Source organism: Vipera berus, assembly GCF_964194415.1.
Source record: "Vipera berus genome assembly, chromosome: 5".
Lineage (NCBI taxonomy): Eukaryota > Metazoa > Chordata > Lepidosauria > Squamata > Viperidae > Vipera > Vipera berus.
The window spans coordinates 89,587,968-89,608,796 of record NC_138207.1 but is presented as its reverse complement, the minus strand read 5'-3'; the positions used below and the strand labels follow the sequence as shown (position 1 = coordinate 89,608,796).

Sequence of the window (20,829 nt, the reverse complement as noted above, 5' to 3'; positions counted from 1 at the left end):
TCAGTTTATATCCTTTAACAGTTCTGGAGTACTACACAATTCAACACTTGTTTGAATATGGTTAAAAGAATAGATAATTTTGGATATAAAGGAGCTATAGCAAGAGGGATAAGAGACATAAGTAGTATAGCATTTTTATAATATATGAAATATAAAAATATTGGGATGATGTATGTGAAAAGTTAAGACATTTAAAGGTAATTAACTTTGAGAGATGTATGACCAAGAAGGATTTGAAAACTGAGGGAAAACTAAGCTTAAATAAGAATTTTGAAAACAGGATATAAACCTTTATTAGTCAGAGTGAAATCTACAGTAAAACAGGTGAGGGTTTGGACAGAGGAAGCTACAGAAGCATTACAAGACTGCTTTGAGTGCACAGATTGGGGCATGTTTAAGGAAGCAGCTACTGATAACCAACATACAAATGTTGAGGAGTATGCCACCATGGTGTCTGCATATATCCAAAAGTGCATAGATGATGTCTGTGTCCCGAAAAGCACTGTTGTGAGGGCGAATGATAAACCGTGGATGACTTATGAGGTCCGCAAGATGCTGAAAGCACGGAATGTGGCTTTTAAATCTGGCGACATGCTGGCACTTAGAACAGCCAGAGCAAATCTGAAAAGTGCCATAAAAGGTGCAAAGCCAACCCACTGCCAGAAAATTCAGAACTTTTTTCAAGACCCTAGAAATATGTGGAAAGGAATCCAGACCATTACGAATTACAAGGCAAATCCACTGAGATGCAAGGACGACACAGACTTCCTAAACAAACAATGCATTTTTTGGTAGATTTGAGACATCAAATAGCACTCCTACTAGGAAAGCTGTGCCCCATCCTGATGAGCAAGTGCTAAGCTTTGATGTCACCTCTGTTCGGAAAACACTGAAGAAAGTTAATATTTGGAAAGCAGCAGGCCCAGATAACATCCCTGGATGTGTCCTTAAGAGATTGTACAGATGAACTGGCTTGTGTTCTCACAGATATTTTCAATCTCTCATTGCAGCAGGCAGTGGTCCCATCATGTTTTAAGATGGCCATTATCTTGCCAGTGCCAAAGAAGTCCACAATTACACGCCTCAACGATTACCGTCCGGTTGCACTGACATCCACCATTATGAAATGCTTTGAGAAGGTGATAAAGGAGTTTTATTGTATCTAGCCTCCCGCCAGCATTTGACCTGCTTCAGTTTGCCTACCGACCAAATCACTCTACAGAGGATGCTATCTCTTCCGTTCTCCATCTGAGCTTGAAGCATTTAGAGGAAAGAAATACTGTGCGTTTGTTGTTTCTTGACTTCAGTTCGGCGTTTTAACACAATCATTCCCCAGCATCTAGTAGAGAAACTGGGCCTTTTAGGCTTAAACACCCCTTTGTGCAACTGGATTCTTGATTTTCTTACCAACAGGCCCCAATATGTGCAAATTGGAACAAATACCTCTAATACCATTTTCTTGAGCACAGGTTCTCCTCAGACTGCATCCTAAGTCTGCTGCTGTTCACCCTGTTGACTCATGACTGTTGTGGTAGGTTTTCCACCAACCATATTGTGAAGTTTGCAGATGATACAACAGTAGTGGGCCTTATTCATGATGACAAGGTGGAAGCTTACCACAAGGAGGTTGAGGGGTTGGTGAACTGGTGTAAGGAAAACAGCTTAGTTTTAAATACCGGAAAAACCAAAGAGATCATTGTCGATTTCAGAACAGGCAGGGACAGCCACACTTCTCTGTGCATTAATAATTCACGTGTGGAGATGGTTACCAGCATCAAATTCCTGGGTGTGCAGCTAACGAGTAGGCTGGCTTGGTCGCTCAACAGTGAGAAACTGGTGAAGCAGGCACAGCAGCACCTGCATTTTCTGTGTCGCATGAGAAAAGCACATCTTCCTTCCCCTGTCCTGACCACTTTCTACAGGGGGATGATTGAGAGCATCCCATCATACAGCATCACAGTCTGGTTTGGAAGCATCACTGCTTCAGACAGGAAGGCGGTGCAGAGAGTGGTGACGATGGCCAAAAAGATCATTGGCAGTTCCCTCCCCTACATCGACATAGCACAGAAGTGTTGCTTGAGCAGGGTCCGTAAGATTATCTGGGACTCTACACATCCTCTTCACGACCTGTTTTTTTGTTACCTTCCGGGAGGAAGCTTCGTGGTATCTGTAGAACATCCAGATTCAACCATAGTTTCATTCCATACAGCATTAACCTTGTGAACTCTCAGGCTTCCTCCTTCCGTTATATATTCAAGATGGACAGTATTTAATATTTTATTGTTATGTATATGTAGGGTTGTGGGTCTATACATATGTTGTTTATGGTATGTTTTAGGTGTGTGTCATGTATGTTTCACTTTGAGAGCAGGCAACTAAATTTCATTTTTGATGTGTGCCGTTGTGCCCATAGTAAAAAAATGACAATAAAGATTATCTTATCTTAACAAGATGACATTTACAAATATAATTGAAACACAAGCCGACCAGAAAAGATGTTATATGTGGATGTTATAAGATATATAAGTAGTATAGTATCTTTATAATATAGGAAATACAAAAATATTGGGAAAATATTGGGATGGTATAAGTAAATGAAAAGTTTGGATATTTAAAGGTAATCAATTTTGAGAAAATTATAACTGATAAGAATGGTCTGAATATTGAGGGGGAATTAAGTATAAATAAGAATTCTGAAAACAGGATGTATAGTGATTTAATAAGATGACTTTTACAAATACAATTGAAATATAAGTCAATCAGAAAAGATGTTATATATGGATGTCATTGTTACCTGTACAAATACAAAAAAAGAAAAAAATGTCTATATCCAACTTTGTACGCATTGAAAATATTAAGAATTATATGTCTAATGCTGATAAAGGAGAATCTTATTGGAAGGGACAAACTATTAATTAATATATTGATTATGGAATTATATAAATTATTATTGTTTTTAAATATATGAACCCAGACAACACGCTGTTTACTAAGCACTAAAGATTGTCATTGTAAAAAAAATCAATAAAATATATTTTTTAAAAACCCTACTGTATTTGCAAAGGGGGAAAAACAATAGACCAAGACTAACAAGTTATCATAGCCATCATAATATAGAGGACACTACTTTGTATCTCACCAAGATTATTAACATTAACTATATGAATTCCATTTTGTAAATCAAAATGAGGGAGGCATTAAAAACACAATTGAAGTATCTGGGGGGAATAGAGCTGTTATCAACATTCTATTGCCAAATTTCCAGATGCTTTCAAATCGTAGGCTTCAAGTCAATGTTAAACACATCATGCAGTTGGATCCTGGGAGCGACCCGCCTTATTTTTTAATTCACCTCTTGATGACGGGTCTGATTGTTGGGACCCTGAGAGATGGCCGGGCAGAAACAGGGGCCTAAGATATAAATTTAACAAGAGGCCCCTGATTACTTTTTTAGCTAAATTTTTTGTAGGGTTAGGGAGGGGGGAGGGTTGTGGTTGGTTGGAGAGGGGGGGCACTCCGCCAACTGCTGTTCAGACCAGGCCTAGGAGAGATCGCGTTGAGAGGGAGCCGGGGTCGGTCATCTCTGGAGCTCTGGAGCGGGTCGTGGGAATGCCAATTCCCACGACGATAGGGAATGGCTGCAGGTGTAAGATCAGAGGGCCGTATCGACCTCCGGGAGGGCCTCTCCGCTATTTGCAAGCGGTGAGGCGCTCCGACCCTCTGCCTTCGACCCAAGGCTCTGGGAGCGGGGATGCGCAGCCACCTGAGTTCCGACTGGTGTACCTAAATGCCAGGTCCGCTGCTAATAAGGCTCCCCTCGTCCGGGATTTAATCGAGGGTGAGCAAGCGGACCTGGCTTGCATTACGGAAACCTGGTTGGGCCCAGAGGGTGGTATCCCCCTGGTGGATCTCTGCCCACCAGGCTTCCGGGTGCTACACCGGCCTCGGACTCAGGGTAGGGGTGGGGGAGTGGCTGTAGTTATGAGGGAGACCTTATGTCCGCAGGAGGCCACCGTTCCTCAGATAGTCGGGTGTGAATCTCTCTTATTGAGGTTCGGTCCTAGGGCGCAGTTGGGCTTGCTGCTCGCGTACCTTTCGCCCAGTCGCGTAGCAGCAGCCCTGCCTGAGCTTCTCGATATCCTCTCAGGGCTGGTGATTGAGTTTCCTAAACTAATGGTTTTGGGAGACTTCAATCTACCATCCCTGGGAGGAGCATCTGAATTAGCTCGGGAGTTCATGGCTTCCATGACGGCCATGGACCTGACGCAGGTAATTCATGGACCAACCCATGAGGGAGGCCACACCCTTGACTTGGTTTTTTTATCTGGTCGGTGGTTAGATGATCTTGGTGGGGGCTCCCCAATTGTTATGCCCCTGTCATGGACCGATCATCATCTCCTGCGGCTGGTCTTCCGTTTTGCCACTCCCCACCGTGGGGTTGTTGAGCCAACTAGATGGTTCCGCCCCAGGCGCTTAATGGACCCTGAGAGGTTTCAGGCAGCGCTGGGGGCCCCACCTGCCTCCCCAGCTCACAGCTCGGCAGATGCCTTAGTGGAGGCCTGGGAAAGGACGGCCACGGAGGCACTTGACCGAGTTGTACCCTTGCGGCCCCTGACCCGGCGCAGATCCCAATGGGCTCCATGGTTTTCCGCGGAGCTCCGGGAGATGAAGCGTCGGAGACGGGGCCTAGAGAGCGTCTGGAGGTCCACCCAGTCTGAATCCGACCGATTGCGACTAAGAACCCATATTAGGTCTTATCTCGCTGCGATAAGGGAGGCGAGGTCTAACCACTTCGCCACCCTTATCGCGTCCGCAGATAATCGCCCGGCCGCCCTGTTTAGGGTGACCCGCTCCCTCCTCAACCAGGAGGTTAGTGAGGATCCCTTGCAGGGGCGTGCCGAGGAATTCAGTCAACATCTGTCGGACAAAATCGCTCGCATTCGGACCGGTTTGGACTCCGACTGGGCAGTATCGGACGATCAGGACACGAGCGATCTTGTCGATCTCACCTGGGAGGAGTTCGATCCTGTGACTCCAGAGGAAGTGGACAGGATCATGGGGAGGCTGAGCTCCACCACATGTTTATTGGACCCGTGCCCTTCCTGGCTGGTTTATGCAGCCCGGGAGGGGACACGAGGCTGGTTCCAGGCAGTTATAGCTGCTTCTTTGAGTGAGGGTAGTTTTCCCGCCGCCTTGAAAGAGGCGGTGGTGAGACCTCTCCTCAAGAAGCCTACCTTGGATCCGGCTGTTTTGAATAACTTTCGTCCGGTCTCCAACCTTCGCTTTCTTGCGAAGGTTGTTGAGAGTGTGGTGGCGCACCAGCTCCCTCTGGTCCTGGATGAAGCGGATTATCTAGACCCGTACCAATCGGGCTTCAGGCCTGGGTACAGCACGGAGACGGCATTGGTCGCGCTGGTGAATGATCTCTGGAGGGCTCGGGACAGAGGATACTCCTCTGTTCTAGTCCTATTAGACCTCTCAGCGGCTTTCGATACCATCGACCATGGTATCTTGCTGCGGCGTCTCAGGGGATTGGGAGTGGGAGGCACGGTTCTTCAGTGGTTCTCCTCCTATCTCCTGGGACGCTCGCAGTCGGTGTTGACAGGGGGGCAGAGGTCGACCGCGAGGCCTCTCGCTTGTGGAGTCCCTCAGGGGTCGGTCCTCTCGCCCCTTCTGTTCAACATCTACATGAAACCGCTGGGTGAGATCATTCGTGGTTTTGGAGTTGGGTATCATCAGTATGCTGATGATACCCAACTTTTCATTTCGACCCCAAACCACCCCAGTGATGCCCTCGACGTGATGTCCCGGTGCCTGGAGGCGGTCCGGGTCTGGATGGGGAGGAACAGGCTTCGTCTCAACCCTGACAAGACGGAGTGGCTGTGCGTACCGGCATCCCGGGATATTCAGGATATCCCACCCCTCATTATGGGGGGTGAGTCATTACCTCCTGTAGATAGGGCTCGCAACTTGGGAGTCCTCCTGGATTCACAGCTCTCTTTAGAAGACCATATTGTAGCTGTAACTAGGGGGGCGTTCGCCCAGGTTCGCCTGGTGCGCCAGTTGCGGCCCTATCTAGACCGGGATGCCTTGCGCACGGTCACTCATGCGCTCGTGACCTCTCGTCTTGATTACTGCAACGCTCTCTACATGGGGCTACCCTTGAAGACCACTCGGAGGCTCCAACTGGTACAGAATGCAGCCACGAGAGTTGTGTCGGGGGTCTCCCGATACTCCCGTGTTACACCTTTGCTCCGCGAGCTGCATTGGTTACCAGTTGTCTTCCGGGTGAGGTTCAAGGTGTTGGTAATGACCTACAAAGCCCTCCATGGCATGGGTCCAGAATACCTTGGGGAGCACCTGCAGCCGGCGTCAACTTCCCTCCGCCCAGTACGCTCCCACAGAGAGGGCCTCCTCAGGGTGCCGCCGGTCAAAGAATGCCGACTGGTGGCCCCCAGGGGGAGAGCGTTCTCTGTGGGTGCACCGGACTTATGGAACCATCTTCCGGTAGAGCTCCGGATGGCGCCCGACCTCCGCTCCTTCCGGCGCGACCTTAAAACCCATCTCTTTAAGGAAGTGGGCCTGGCCTGATGGGACGGGGTGGGTTTGTTATTTGTTATTATGACTTTAATTTTAAATTTGTACTATGGGCATTGTTTAATCATGTTTTAATAATTTTAACTTTTGTATCTGTTTTTTACGTATTGCCCTGTTAACCGCCCTGAGTCTCTTGAGAGAAGGGCGGTATATAAATTAAATTAATAAATAAATAAATAAATAAAACAACAAAACAACTGAGCAAAATATTGAGACTTCATAGAAAAGACAGAAACTAACAACAAAAAAAGCTCAACATCTGAGCAAGACAGTATGGATGATGATAATTAAAATGGCGGAAAAGATTAGAGAAAACAAGTATAGTTATATAATTATTTTCTTATGCATTCCATGCAATGGAGACATTAAAGAAATGTCAGTATACAGAACAATGTGGAATAATAGATTCAACTGGATACAGAAAATCATAATATACACAGTAGACTACAATAGACGCTATATACAGTATACAATAGTAAAGGGTATACAATAGTACAGAAAATGCCAAATTGCATTAAATTTGGAGTATTAGCAATTGGCAAAAACAAAACAAAACAAAAAAACAGAAACATGCAATACAGATGAAATTCCATAATAAAAAACATGAAAGGTGACAACAGAACTTTTATTTTACTTATATTTTATGAGAACATCTATTTCTTCAATATTTAAAAACTCACTTGAAAAGAGAAAGAGGGGAAAAAATGCCTCCCCTGGAGGGAAAATTACAGAGTAACTAGTAATATTTATAAAGGAGGAGGAAGTTGAGTAACTGCACATCCTTTTCAAAACATCTTGCCATGCAGCAATGTGTAACAAGGAAAAAAATATTGATATACAGAAAGAAGAAAATGCATAAGAAAATGCTATCTTGTACCACTTCTGGAGGAGCTCAGTACTACTGTACTATTTTATAATATCAGAAACAATGAGACTGTAATTTATATAAACATATTTTCCTAAGAAAAATTGTACTTTCCAATTACTACAACCTACAGATGTTTATATTCCACTTAACTAAGAAAAGAAGAGGAAGTAACTCAGTGAGTCACAGCCACCTCAGATGGACATTAGTATTTTCTGACTTTATAGACTTATTACAGAACACATGCATATGTAATTTCCAGTTCTGACAGTGTTCACTCTAAATCATTACATCTAGCACATCCTAAAAAAAACCTGGAGATTGTATGCCTTAGTTGTTTTAATGTCATAATCAAATTCATATAAGCCAGGCATTGTCAAACTTCTGGCCCGCGGGCCGTATGCATCCTGCTGAAACCACACCCATCCTATGGCAATGGGGAAAAAGTTGCAACACGTTATGTGATGTCACGAGTTTGACATGGCTGATATAAGCAATCACATTCCATACCACTGAAAATGTTTTTAATTTCATGTACCTTAGTGAACTTTGTAATACAAGAACAATTTTGACAGTATGGTTCCAAAAACACCTTCAGAAACTTTGACAACCTGTAATAAAATACTTCATATGGAAGTGAACAATTGGACTTCATTGTGGTTGTGCACTTTAGAAAGAAATGTATTTTGGGGCGCAATCACTCTCTTTCACCCTAACTCAGCTCACTGGGTTCTTGTGGGGAAAAGAGGAGGACAAAGGAGTGTTAAGTATGTTTGCTGCCTTAAATTATTTATAAAAAATACAGATGGAATAAAACAATTAAAAATCTAGATTCTAAATAGGCCAATCACCTCACTTCACACTGATTAATATTTTATAGTCTTAACAGCAAAGCAGCAACAATCACAAACTTAATAGTTTGAAAAAGCAGAGTTAACATTAGAAAACTAAGTGAAACATATAATTGGATCGATTAAATTAGGATAACACATATACTTATGGACACAATAAAAGTGTACCATTACGAATCTACAAGATGATCAACTAAACATTTTAAAATGTTATTTATAGTATGTGATTTCCTTCAAAAAGAAATATTATTCTTTCATAAAAAAAATCCCACCTGTATCTATCAGATTAGCTATCATAGTCAATAGGTGGCTCTCTTTCCTGTGGTTTAAATGAAGAAATTATCTCTCTTTGACTATTTCCATACAGACAGCATGAATGCTTCATTATATACTTTTACAAAGCACAGACTGAGAGGTCCTTGGTGCTCTCTGGGTTTGGTTGTTTTGTTGCAGATATTTCGTTTCCCAAACTAGGTAACATCATCAGTGCATCATGTCCAAGCTCAGAGAGCACCAAGGACCCCTCATTTCAACCCTGAGCTACAAATATTCTCCTTTATTAGCATGCAGATTGATTTTAACTTGTTTTGCATTCAGCCTAAGTTTTACTTCCTTTCCACCCATTTTCCCACTGAATAATTTAGTTAAGATAAAAAGATCCAATCCAGGACTGCAACATTGGGAAGTCCATGATGCTTCATTCTTTTTTAAGTTTGGAGGTGACAATAAGTCCTGGACCAGCCCTTAAACTACCTTACAAGGTGTTTTCCTTGTGCATCTCAGTTGCTGTGAATGAGATCACATATCTATGTATTTATCATGTTTTGAATTGTTTTAAAATTAACTTTGAAATTCTGTCTATTCTTATACCATTTGTTCTGAGAGCAGAAAGAACATTTTTTTGTAAATTCAGAGAAATTAATGTATTTGGAAACAAAGCTTTTCTTTATTTTAAAAATATACCCAACCTAGATTCTGGAGGGAAAATTGATATTTTGATTAATTATTGACTTTTTAACAAATGTCTAAATCAACAGTCTTTATGTATATACAAGTTTCAAATTGCTTATAACTAAAATAAAATACAGTGCTCATAAACAAAACAAAACATAGTAATGAAATTTCACAAGTTAGGGAGTGGCCAATGTCATATGCAGTCATGAAAATTTAGCAACTCCAAGATAATATTGTGATAAAGACCAGCCAATAAGTAAGTAAGTTAGGAGTCAAACAACCTGCCTTAAATCTTCTGAAGGACAGGATAAAGCAGAAGAGGCTGCTGATCCTTGTGAAATGAACAATGGAACATTACATGACTCAAAGTTTCTACAGAGCCTATCCTAGAAAGAGACAGGAACTGTGAAATAGGGACCTTATGACATACTGCAAAAACACTTAAATATACTTAAAAATATCAAACCTTGTTAAAAAGAAGGCTCAATGGTGTTCTTCTGTTTTTCGTGATCCAGCAGGTTGGAAATTAAACTGCAATCAGCTTGGCAATTATTATTATTATTATTTTTATTAATGCCCAAATGAATATCTTAGTTAGTATATCAAAGCCTAGCAGGAAAATGTTGTTCAACAGAAGCCCAAAAGCAGAGTTTTTCCATTGTGCTTCTTAATCATTTGGATTTAAAATATTCTAAAAAGAATAAATGAGCCATGACCTACTGGGGAAAACGTTAAAGTTAATTTCAGCCAGAAACTAGAACATGCTCACTGAAGGGCCAAGGCAGGTCTGACAAACATTTACAGGCTATCCAACTCATAAACAACTCCGGGTAGCATATATATTTAAAAACAATACTGAATACAAATTTTAAAAATGTACTAAAACACCAAGCATAATGATTAAATTCCCACATAGCTAACACGGTGCTTGCTAAAGAAACTCTTCTGAAAGTCAGGTCTCCCAAGGTACACTTGAAGGACAGCAGGGTGCAACCAACTTAAAATTGGGGGGGGGGGGTAGAACGAGGATGCAGTTTCAGAGGATGGGCATGCTCATTCTGTGAAAACTGGATAGGTAGAAGCAGTGGAAGAAATGTGGGCCCTCAGAGCCAGGCCTTATGACTTTTAATACAATAGAACAGGGGTCTTCAAACTTGGCCCTTTAATAATAATAATAATAATAATAATAATAATAATAATAATAATAATAATAATAATAATAATAATGATGATAATAATAATAATAATAATAAGTAGTAGTAGTAGTAGTTGTTGTTGGAAGGGACCTTGGAGGTCATCTAGTCCAACCACCTGCTCAGGCAGGAAACCCTATACCATTTTGGACAAATGGCTGCCCAGTCTCTTCTTAAAAACTTCCAGTGTTGGAACATTCACAGCTTCTGGAGGCAGGTTGTTCCACTGGTTAATTGTTCTAGGTGTCAGGAAGTTTTTCCTTAGTTCTAGGTTGCTTCTCTCCTTGACTAGTTTCCATCCGTTGCTTCTTGTCCTGCCTTCAGGTGCTTTGGAGAATAGCTTGACTCCCGCTTCTTTGTGGCAGCCCCTGAGATATTGGAACACTGCTATCATGTCACCCCTCACCCTTCTCTTCATTAAACTAGACATAGCCAACTCCAGCAACCGATGATGGATCAGTGATATAGGACCAGGCTACCTACAGAACTGGGTTCACCCTATCACATCAACCTGTCTCAGGGGAGGTATGCTGCAGACCCCATTAGTCAAAAACTTTCAGCTAGTGGGGTCTAAGAAGAGGGCCTTTTCTGCTGCTGCCCTGCATCATGAAGCATTTTGCCCTCAAAGATGAGGGGAGCCTCCAATCTCTTGGTCTTCTGCAAGATGGTCAAAATTTGGCTGTGTAGCCTTGCTTGGAGGACACAGGGCCCCCCACAACCATGGGGCTGGTTAATGCCATGAGGACCCCCCCCCCCCGTATTAACTAAGCTCTCCATCTTGGAAATCATTTTTTGAAATGTTAGTGTCTTTTAATAATTTGTTTAAATCTTACATTTTCAATGCTTAATTTTATTGATTAAATTGTAATTGCCCAGATCCCCTCTCTGATGGGAGATGGATGGATAAGAAGTATGAAATATAAATAAATTAAAAAAATAAGAAATATACATTTTATTTAATGTTTTATTTGAATTATGTAGCGGTCTATCATGTTCTACATAACCACTTTTACTGGTAATGAGTATGTATGGCATTGCTTTGAGAATTCTAACTCTCAATTCTCACACCCACTACATTCTGAGCATTTAAGAAATAGGAAGGGCAGATGGGGTATGTAAATATCCTCAGGAATAAATGCAAAAGGCAACTTTACTTGAAACAGTTTATATCTTTCGACAATATCTTTAACACCATCAAACAGTATCTGCTTCATCCAAGTCCTTAGGAAGGACCCAATAAGTAGACAGAAATGCCAAATCCAGTCTAAATATCTGGACTGTGCAAACAATCATAATAATCCCCTCCAAAGGAACAGTACCTCATAATGGTGGAGGGGCCTGTGTGCTCTAGTGATGCTAAGGGCTATTCTGAATGGCTACAACCATATTAGACAGGTCTTAGCTGAATCCAAGACTGTAAGTCTGGGGTGGCATTGTCTTTTCATCTTATCAGAATAATCTTTTTTCTTACCTTCCATTCTCAATAAATTCGAAGTTCATTTATTTATTTATTTCAAATGTTTGGTATATAATATAAACATACATTTAAATCATTCCTCCTCCCCAAACCACATTAATAAAATTAATATTAAATCAAAACTGAGTGGGACAATTCCTTACCACATACGCAAGTATATCCATTATTTTACATCTTGCATTTTATATTTTCAGCATGATGTACAGGTAGTCCTCAACTTACAACCACAACTGAGCCCAAAATTTGTGTTGCTAAGTGAAACATTTGTTAAGCGAGCTTGCCCTATTTTATAATTTTTGTTGCCACAGTTGTTAAGTGAATCATTGCATTTGTTAAGTTAGTAACATGGTTGTTAAGTGAATCTGGTTTCCCCATTGACTTTGCTTGTCAGAAGGTTGTAAAAGGGGATCACATGACTCCAGGGCACGGCAAGCGTCATAAATATGAACCAGTTGCCAAGCATCTGAATTATGATCTTGTGACTACGAGGATGCTGCAATGGTTGTGTGAAAAATTGTCATAAGTCACTTTGAAAGGTCACTAAATGAATTGTTGTAAGTCAAGCACTAGATGTAATTAGCACCGACTTTTTCTAAACATTATCTGAGAAAATTGAATAAACCTAACAAAATCTTTTGAATTAATGTAATTTTCAGAAATTATTATGTATAAAATTTAATCAAATCAAACGAGTTTAATCTTAAAGATATTTTTAAGATCCTTAACCATTTATTTGTTAGAACCTGCTCTGCCCTAGATGGTCCAGAACTGAAGGAAACTTGCATTACCAAACTCACTGATGAGAGCAGAATGGAACGTTTAGGAACGGAACCTTGGCTGTGCCTCCATTGTCTCGAGCATCCTGCCTCAGCCCATTTACAGCAGAGTTTCCTCCTCTGCTGGCCCTCTGCCCCGGCCCTTTCGCTGAGCCACACTTTGCCCTGGACCTTTGGCTGCACAGGACAAGTAGCTAGCTGCCAGCCAATCGGATGGCAGGCAGAAGCCATGGTGCTGTGGGGGCAACGTATGATGGGCAACCACAGGGGCTGGGGGGGGGGGGAAGGCAGCATGTGATACAGAGTGGGTTTTTTTTTAAAAAAAAAAGTACTGTGGCTGCTCCACAAGTTTTGGGGCCTTGCAGCTCTGTCATTAGGACCTGAGGGAAAGGGAATGGCGGCGTGAGTAGCAGCCGCAGGAGCTCCTAGGGCCACTGGTGGCGGAGGGAGGGGCAGACAAGCAAGTGTGTGTTGGGGGAGACCAGGAAGTGATGGAGAGGCGCCTCAAGAGGGCTTCACAAAGACAACTTAGCTCGCAACTCAAACGAAAGAGGAGAGGAGGAGGAGCAAGGATGGCACAGCTTCCGCAATTGCGCAGGCTGGGGGAGGCACAGCAGGCGAATGGAGCTGGCACGCGAATTGCCTGCTCGGTGCCAGATTAGAGTCCAGGTGCAGAAGTAATGGAGGGGAGGGTGGTTAAAAAAAAAGGAAGACACTGCTCTGCCTTCCCCTCAACAATTGTAGAAGCCATGCCATCCTTGCTCCTCCTCCCCTCTTTTGTTTGAATTGCAAGCCAAGCTGTCTTTGTGAAGTCCCCTTGAGGCGCCCCTCCCTTCCTGGTCTCCCCCAACACACTCTCACCTGTCTGCCCACCCCACTAGTGGCCCTGGCGGCTGCTACTCCTGCCGCCACTCCCTCTTCCTCAGGTCCTGGTGACAGAGATGCAAAACTTGTGGAGCAACCACATTACTTTTTTAAAAAAAATCTTGCATCACATGGTGTCCTCCCCACATCCCCTGTGATGACCCATCGCCCGCTGTCCCTTTAGAACTGTGGCTTGTACCTGCCACCCGATTGGCTGGCGGCTATTTGTCCCATGCAGCCAACGGCCTGGGACAAAGTGTGCCTCAGCAAAAGGACCGGACCAGAGGGCCAGGGGCGAGCCAGCAGAGGAGGAAAGCTGGCTATAAATGGGCTGAGGTGGGAAGCTCAAGACAAAGGAGGCGTGGCCAAGGTGGGAATCTAAAGGTCCTAGACCCAATGAGAATCCCCAACATTGGAACATAGAGAAACAATCATTTTAGAGAAGCTTGTATCTCTAGTCACATTCTGAGTTTTATTTAGGGATGGGCTAAACTAATGCACGATGGATTGCCACTGAATGGCTATTCCTGGAATAGATCAAAAAAGCTAGGAGAAAGAAACTGCAACCCAAGTCTCCTTGTCTATTCAGTTTATACAAAGATCCTCATGAGAATAAGAAATGAGAACAATGTTTAATTGGAAGCCAACAACTTTGCACAGCGACCTCAAGATGAAGAAGAGAAGTTCAGAGAGCATCACAAATCTCTGCAGGAAATAAAAAAACATGGCTAGCACACTTATACCTGACTAATTTAGGACAGAAATAAGAACAGCTCAACTAAGCAGCAGGAATAATGCCAATAGCAAAAAGTTCTAGAATACTTTCAATATGAAATTTACGAAGTGCCAAAACAGAGGTAAGCCACAATACATCCTGTCAGGTCCCATAGATCCCTATCGGTACACTGCTATTCTGGCGAGAGGGTGGGCATTGGAGCTTTTCTATGATGTATTCCAGGGGTCTTCAAACTTGGCCCTTTTATGACTTGTGGACCAACTCCCAATGGCTGAGGAATTCTGGGAGTTGAAGTCCACAAGTCATAAAAGGGCCAAGTTTGAAGATCCCTGCCTTATGCCCACCTTGGTCAGCCCTGAATTCCCAGCATTCTTTAACAGGCATGTTAGTTGCAAATAATGCTCTGATATCTGAGTGATACCAAGGCTGCAAAAGGCAGCCTTAGGAAACACTCCACAAACTGATAGCAATCAGATTAAAAATGTCTGTGAAAAACCTCCTTTGGGATATTGAGAGAGTTCAGAGACAAAGAGAGAGACATTTAATATTCCTAAAGGGAGTGACTGAGGCTGGCTGAGAAATTCTGGGAATTGAAGTCCATAAGTCATAAAAGGGCCAAATTTGAAGACCCCTGATGTATCCATTTTTGCTTTGTTTCTATTTGCTTTCATGTATCTTCCTGGAAACTGGGGGGGGAGGGATGAGCCCTGGGCCCATCTGGTTTGCCTTATCTCAGGAGAACTCTGCCTGCACCAAGGTCACGGCACCTGAGAATGACTTATCACCTTCTTGGCTCTGGGTTCTCACAACACCTTCACACCTTCGGATTGGCTTTCCATGGACTGGGCACTTGGGAGGGATTTGAACAGTGGGGTTTAGCCTAACATTTTTACGTGGGAACTTAGATCTTGCCTGCTTTCTCTGCAATCACTTTCCCTCAATAAAAAACCCTTCTGAAATGTTGCCTGTTTCAAGAGTTCAACTTTCTTGAGGGAATAGCTGAGGCAAGACCTTACATTAGGCAGGATCTGTGAAGTGGTCAAACCAGAGAGGCACCAGCCTTACCATGGGAACCGTGGACACCATGTCCAACCAGGGCAGCGACCATGAAGAAGCCCTCCATCAGGGCTCACCCTAATGCGAACTCTACCTGATGGACAGGGGAAGTTGCAGCCGTAGAGGATCCATTGAAGCAAAGATGGTCTGTTGGCATGGGAAAGGAGGAGGACTGGGAAGGGAGGACCAAGAGAGTCACCCTTACCCGTGGCAGTCGGCAGCATAGCTGGAGGCACCAGATGGAGGTGCTATATGATGACGGTGAACCAGGGGAAGAGCCAAACCATGCCAATTGTTCTGTTCAGTCTCTTATTTTTCCTGGAGAGCCGCCCCACCGCCCTCCATTGTCCTGCATGCCTCTTCTCTCTGTGCATATGTACATCAGGAACAGGCCCCAGCTGTTCCTCCTCTTTTCTAAGTTCAGGCCCCCAACACAGCTGTCTCTCTGTCTGAGCGTGAGTAGATGGGCCCTGCTCCACATCTGGCACTGAGTTCTCTTGCTCCTCAGAGCCTACTGCAGACTCCCATGTGAACTCAGGCACTCCTTCCCCCTCATCCGATTTATCTGACTCAGTTGCCCGATCTGCTGACAGTCGAGGAACCACAACACCCAGAGTAGATCCCCCGGTTCTGTTCTGGGAGAAAAAAGATGGGTCGCTTCATTTCTGCATTGATTATAGGGGTCTAATCCTCTTCCCCTCGTGAAAGATATGCTGGCCCACCTATCAAAAGGCAAGATATTCTCTAAGCTCGATTTACGGGAAGTGTACTACCGGGTCAGAATTAAGAAAGAGGATAAACGAAGTGCTTCATGAGCACCTCTATAAGGGTGTTTTGGTGTACCTTGATGACATTTTAATTTACACCAAAACAAAAGCAGAGCATGTGAAACTGGTTAGGGTGGTATTAAACTCTGAGTTGCCAAACTGTATGCTAAACTGTCAAAGTGCAAAATCCACAAAGAGAAAATCGACTACTTGGGGTACTGGATTTCCCACAACGGGGTGGAGTTGGACCCAGAGAAAGTACAGGCTGTGTTAGACTAGGCATCCCTTGTACTTGAAAGCAGCTGCAAAGCTTCCCTAGCTTCACAAATTTTTACAGGCAATTCATTCCATCCTTTGCACAAATACCATGTTTCTCTGGAAATAAGACCTACCCTGAAAATAAGACCTAGCTTGATTTTGGGGATGGGCCTAATATAAACCTTACAGTCAAAATAAGCCCTACTTAAGACCCCACCCACTCTGTCCCATCGTCTGATTTTTGGCAGGCAGGATCGTGTGCCTCTCCCCCCCTTCTGCTTCCATCTATTGCCGGTGCCAACGCTGTGACGAGCCTACACAGCCACCGATGCATAGACGCATAAACCTGTTGCAATGTTGGGCAAAAGGACTGCAAAGGGCACATGCAGATCCCTGCAGCTCCTGGAGGCTCCAAGTGCTGTTTTTGATGCCTGTTTCCCACCCCACCCATGCCAGGCTTGTCTGGTGGGCAGGACTGCCTTCCACCTTCCCCGCCGCTGCATTGGTAGCTAGTGCTGCCCTCCCGAGAGGCAGTATGGCGATTGGTTGGCAGACATGCCATGAATGGGGATTCATCATCCCTCAAGCCCTGCCACTGCCAAAGTGGATCTCGGTCTGCAATATGTGCTGCAATGGAGACAGGAAGTAGAGCAGCCAGTGTGAGGGAAGAAGGAGTGGGGAGAAGACAGGAAAAGCGGCCGAGTAAGAAGTGGGGCTGTCCCGGCTGGCCAGGCATCGAAGCGACGCAGAGTCCATATGTGCACCTGCCACATGCTCGCCTTACATTAGCCATGCTCTCCACACCTCAGATCAGCTGTAGTGTGCTGATGCTTTGTTGAGGCTGCTTCAATATAATAGAGCAAAACTGGTGCAACAGTTAATGGCTCAAGGAAGTACAAGAGTGCGAACAAAAGGGGGGTCGCCCGTAGATAACACCACTGCCTTGGCCTTCAAACAAGCCCTAGAGAAAGACGAGTGGTTCATTAGCCACAAGAATGTCTGCTTGATGCAGGAAGGGCTAGCCTGGGTAGGAGGGAAGTTGTACATCTCATCCATTCAGAGACTGAAAACTAAGCTAACATGCCAAGATTCAAAACTGGTGGGACACTACACCTTTTTAAAAGGCAGTTTTGGTAGCTATCCCTCAAAGACGTTGACAGCTATGTATCTAGCTGCCCCACCTGCGTAGCAGCCAAACGAAGGCAGAGAAAGACACCTGCCTTCTGCAACCGGTGGCAGAACCATCAGCACCCTGTTCCTGCATCACATCTATCGCTTACACAGAGCATCACATCGCATCATCTCAGACTGAGGACCTCAAAATTCACCTCAAAATTCTGGAGAGCCTTCCTGGACCTTTGGGGACAGATCAGGGCTTGAGTTCTAGTCAGCATCTCACAAACAAATAGTGGGACAGAACAAACTCAGTTCTAGAATAATACTTAAGATGCTTTATCAAGATAACTGCACTGATCTCCTACCATTTGCTGAAGTCGCCTATAAAAATGCTGTGCGTACCAGCACTGGTTTTACTTGATTCCAAGTGGTTACAGGGCAAGACTTCATTCAACCCAATGCCCAAGCTACCAACCATTGAACCCACAATCCCCTCATTAAAAGTGTGGATTGATCAGTTAAAGAATACCTGGCCAGTCTTTTGCAAAGCTCTAGCTGAAGCCAGAGCAGCATACAAGGCACAGGCAGATAAGAAAAGAGCCTAAACCATTCCACATTGGGGACCAAGTATATCTGATTCCTGCAGTCACTACAACCCTCTATGAAACTAGGTCCAAAGTTTGTGGGGCCTTTCCCCATCAAATGCATTATAAACCCCGTCACAGACAAGTCCACCCTGTGTTCCACTGTAGCCTTCTAACACGCCCCCCCATGCTACAATCCCTCATGGTAGAAGGTGAACAACATTTTGAAATCAAAGAAGTTCTTGATTCTCTAAAGCACACAATATCTGGTAGCATGCAAAGACCTCCCTACAGCCCCAAAGCAATAGGTACACAAGAAGCACATTAGGTGCCCCAGATTACTTAAACTTTTCCATGCCCTCTACCCAGATAAACCTAATTAATAAATTTACTCTCTTTTCTCCCCTTTTATTATTTGCTGTTTGCTCCAGGTGGATTTCTCCTTTTAAGGGGGACAGTATGTCAGGTCCCATAGATCCCTATTGGAATACTGCCATGCTGGCGGGGGGGGGGGGCTTGGGCCTTTTCTATAATGTATCCATTTTTGCTTTGTTTCTCTTTTGCTTTGATGTATCTTCCTGGAAATTGGGGAGGAGGGAAGAGCCTTGGGCCATCTAGTTTGCCTCACCTCCTGAGAACTCTGCCTGCACCAAGGTCGCAGCACCTGAGAAAAACTTCTTGTTACCTTTTTAGCTCACAGTTCTTACAACACCTTTGCATCTTCGGATTGGCTCTCCATGGACTGGGTAGTTGGGAGGAGTTTGAACAATGGAATTTAGCCTAATGTTTTCACATGGGATCTTTAGATCCTGCCTGCTTTCTCTGCAGTTTCTCTCAATAAAAGATTCTTTTGAAACGTTGCCTGTTTCAAGAGTTCGACTTTCTTGAGGGAATAGCTCAGGCAAGACCTTACACATCCCAAGCAGAGCAATATCAAGATCCAATCTGATTTTAGAAGAAAGGAAAACAGATTGCATAATTTTTCTAATCACTGAAGTAAGAATACTAAATTATATGCCCTCATAACCAGAGGTATTTTCAAACAGACTGATTTATAAATTGGAAACTAAATATAATACTAAACAAAAAATAATACTACTGCATTTTCTAAAGTTCCTCAATGGAAGTTAAAACATTAATTAGACATCTTACCAGTGCAGGCCACTGAATATGCTTGATTTTTGATCCCTGAGACTGGCTAGGGTCCTTCCTCTTTGCCCAGATCAGTTGATATTCCACAAGGAATGCTGCAAAATCTTCATAAACTTTAACCCATTCTCGTTTTTCCCATTCAAGATCATCAAATTCCACATACACCTAGGAACACAAATTTAACATTTATTTATTTATTAAACAATTATTACTGCATAGTTATACTACAAAAAGGCTAGCAGAACACTTTGATATTTAGAAGTTTTATAAATTGTCATTCCTAGTTTTTAAGGTGATTTTTTTTTAAAAAAACCCTATAAAGTGTAATACAATATTTGAGAACAAAGAATGCAAGTAATAGATATTAAAAAACTGACAAATATATTTCCTCTTTTTCACAGATGAAGGTTAGAAAAGAGGTGGCCTAATAGAAAGAAACTGCAAGAAAATGAACTTTTAAAACATTTTCCGTTCATAAAGAAATAAGAATACATGTTCAACTACAAATTAAAAAAAGGTAAAGGGTCCCCTGCACATGCGTGCTAGTTGTTTCCGACTCTAGGGGCCGGTGCTCATCTCCGTTTCAAAGCCGAAGAGCCAGCGCTTGTCCGAGGACGTCTCCATGGTCATGTGGCCGGCATGACTAGACGCCAGAGGCGCACGGAACGCTGTTACCTTCCCACCATAGTGGTCCCTATTTTCCTACTTGCATTTTTACGTGCTTTCGAACTGCTAGGTTGGCAGAAGCTGGGACGAGTAACAGGCGCTCACTCTGTTACGCGGTACTACAAATAACCACAATCAAATTCTGCACCCTACCATGATGCCAACATTGACAACACATTATAACGGTTCCCTTTTTAGAGGACTCTTATTCTGAATATGAACCTAAGTTTAGTAACATATTTCTGATCAACTCTTGTATTTCTATAACAAAGACATATTAATAGTTGAAAATGATAATATATTTCCCCAGTTACTATTTAATTCTTACAGGAGTAAACTAGTGACTTACGCTATTATATAAAAGTGTTACTGCATGTTAGGGGATACCCATAGGAAAAACTCAAACACACCCCAAATCTTCTCCTTAAAAGTATATTTGGTGTTAATCTTTAATGCCATCTAAGAAAGGGAGGGAAGAATTATTATGAATGAGAATGTCAGGAGAAATAAAAAATAGCCTTTCTCAATTTTATTCTTCCTGCTTGGCAAATAAGCATTAAAAAACAGAGTGACTGCTGCACTTCCAATATTTGGCTGCAACCAAAGTAAGCTTCTATGTGGTTCATTCGTTAGCCAACAAGAAAAGCTGTTTACTGATCGTGAGTTAATTAATTGTGTTTGATTGTTGAATAAATGTGTCCAGTAAAAATAAACTTGTTTTAAATCTGTGAAAACAGTAGCTCCAAGAGTTGAGGACGCTGGGAGCAACATCAATAATCAATTAAAAAGCCAATTATTTTTTCTGGTTTTCCTTGACTCCAGATGACTCCACAGATGTTACCAATAATGCTCAGTTGTTGTTTATTTAAGGAAATGACTGAAGAATTAGCCTCTATAAATAGTCCATGTGGAACAAC

The 20,829-nt window shown here is 43.1% G+C and overlaps 1 protein-coding gene across 8 annotated transcripts in view; it reads right to left on the bottom strand.

The window, feature by feature from the left end:
* Window positions 1-20,829, bottom strand: part of JMJD1C (jumonji domain containing 1C) — a 131,768-nt gene that overhangs the window by 74,543 nt on the left and 36,396 nt on the right. For all 8 annotated transcript variants that reach the window (XR_014026501.1, XR_014026502.1, XM_081328237.1 and 5 more), the window contains exon 2: window positions 19,247-19,411. Coding sequence is in view for 6 of the 8 variants with exons in the window: in XM_081328237.1 (XP_081184363.1) it covers window positions 19,247-19,411 (165 nt within the window). In the remaining 2 variants the exon portion in view is untranslated. The remainder of the gene's footprint in view (window positions 1-19,246; window positions 19,412-20,829) is intronic.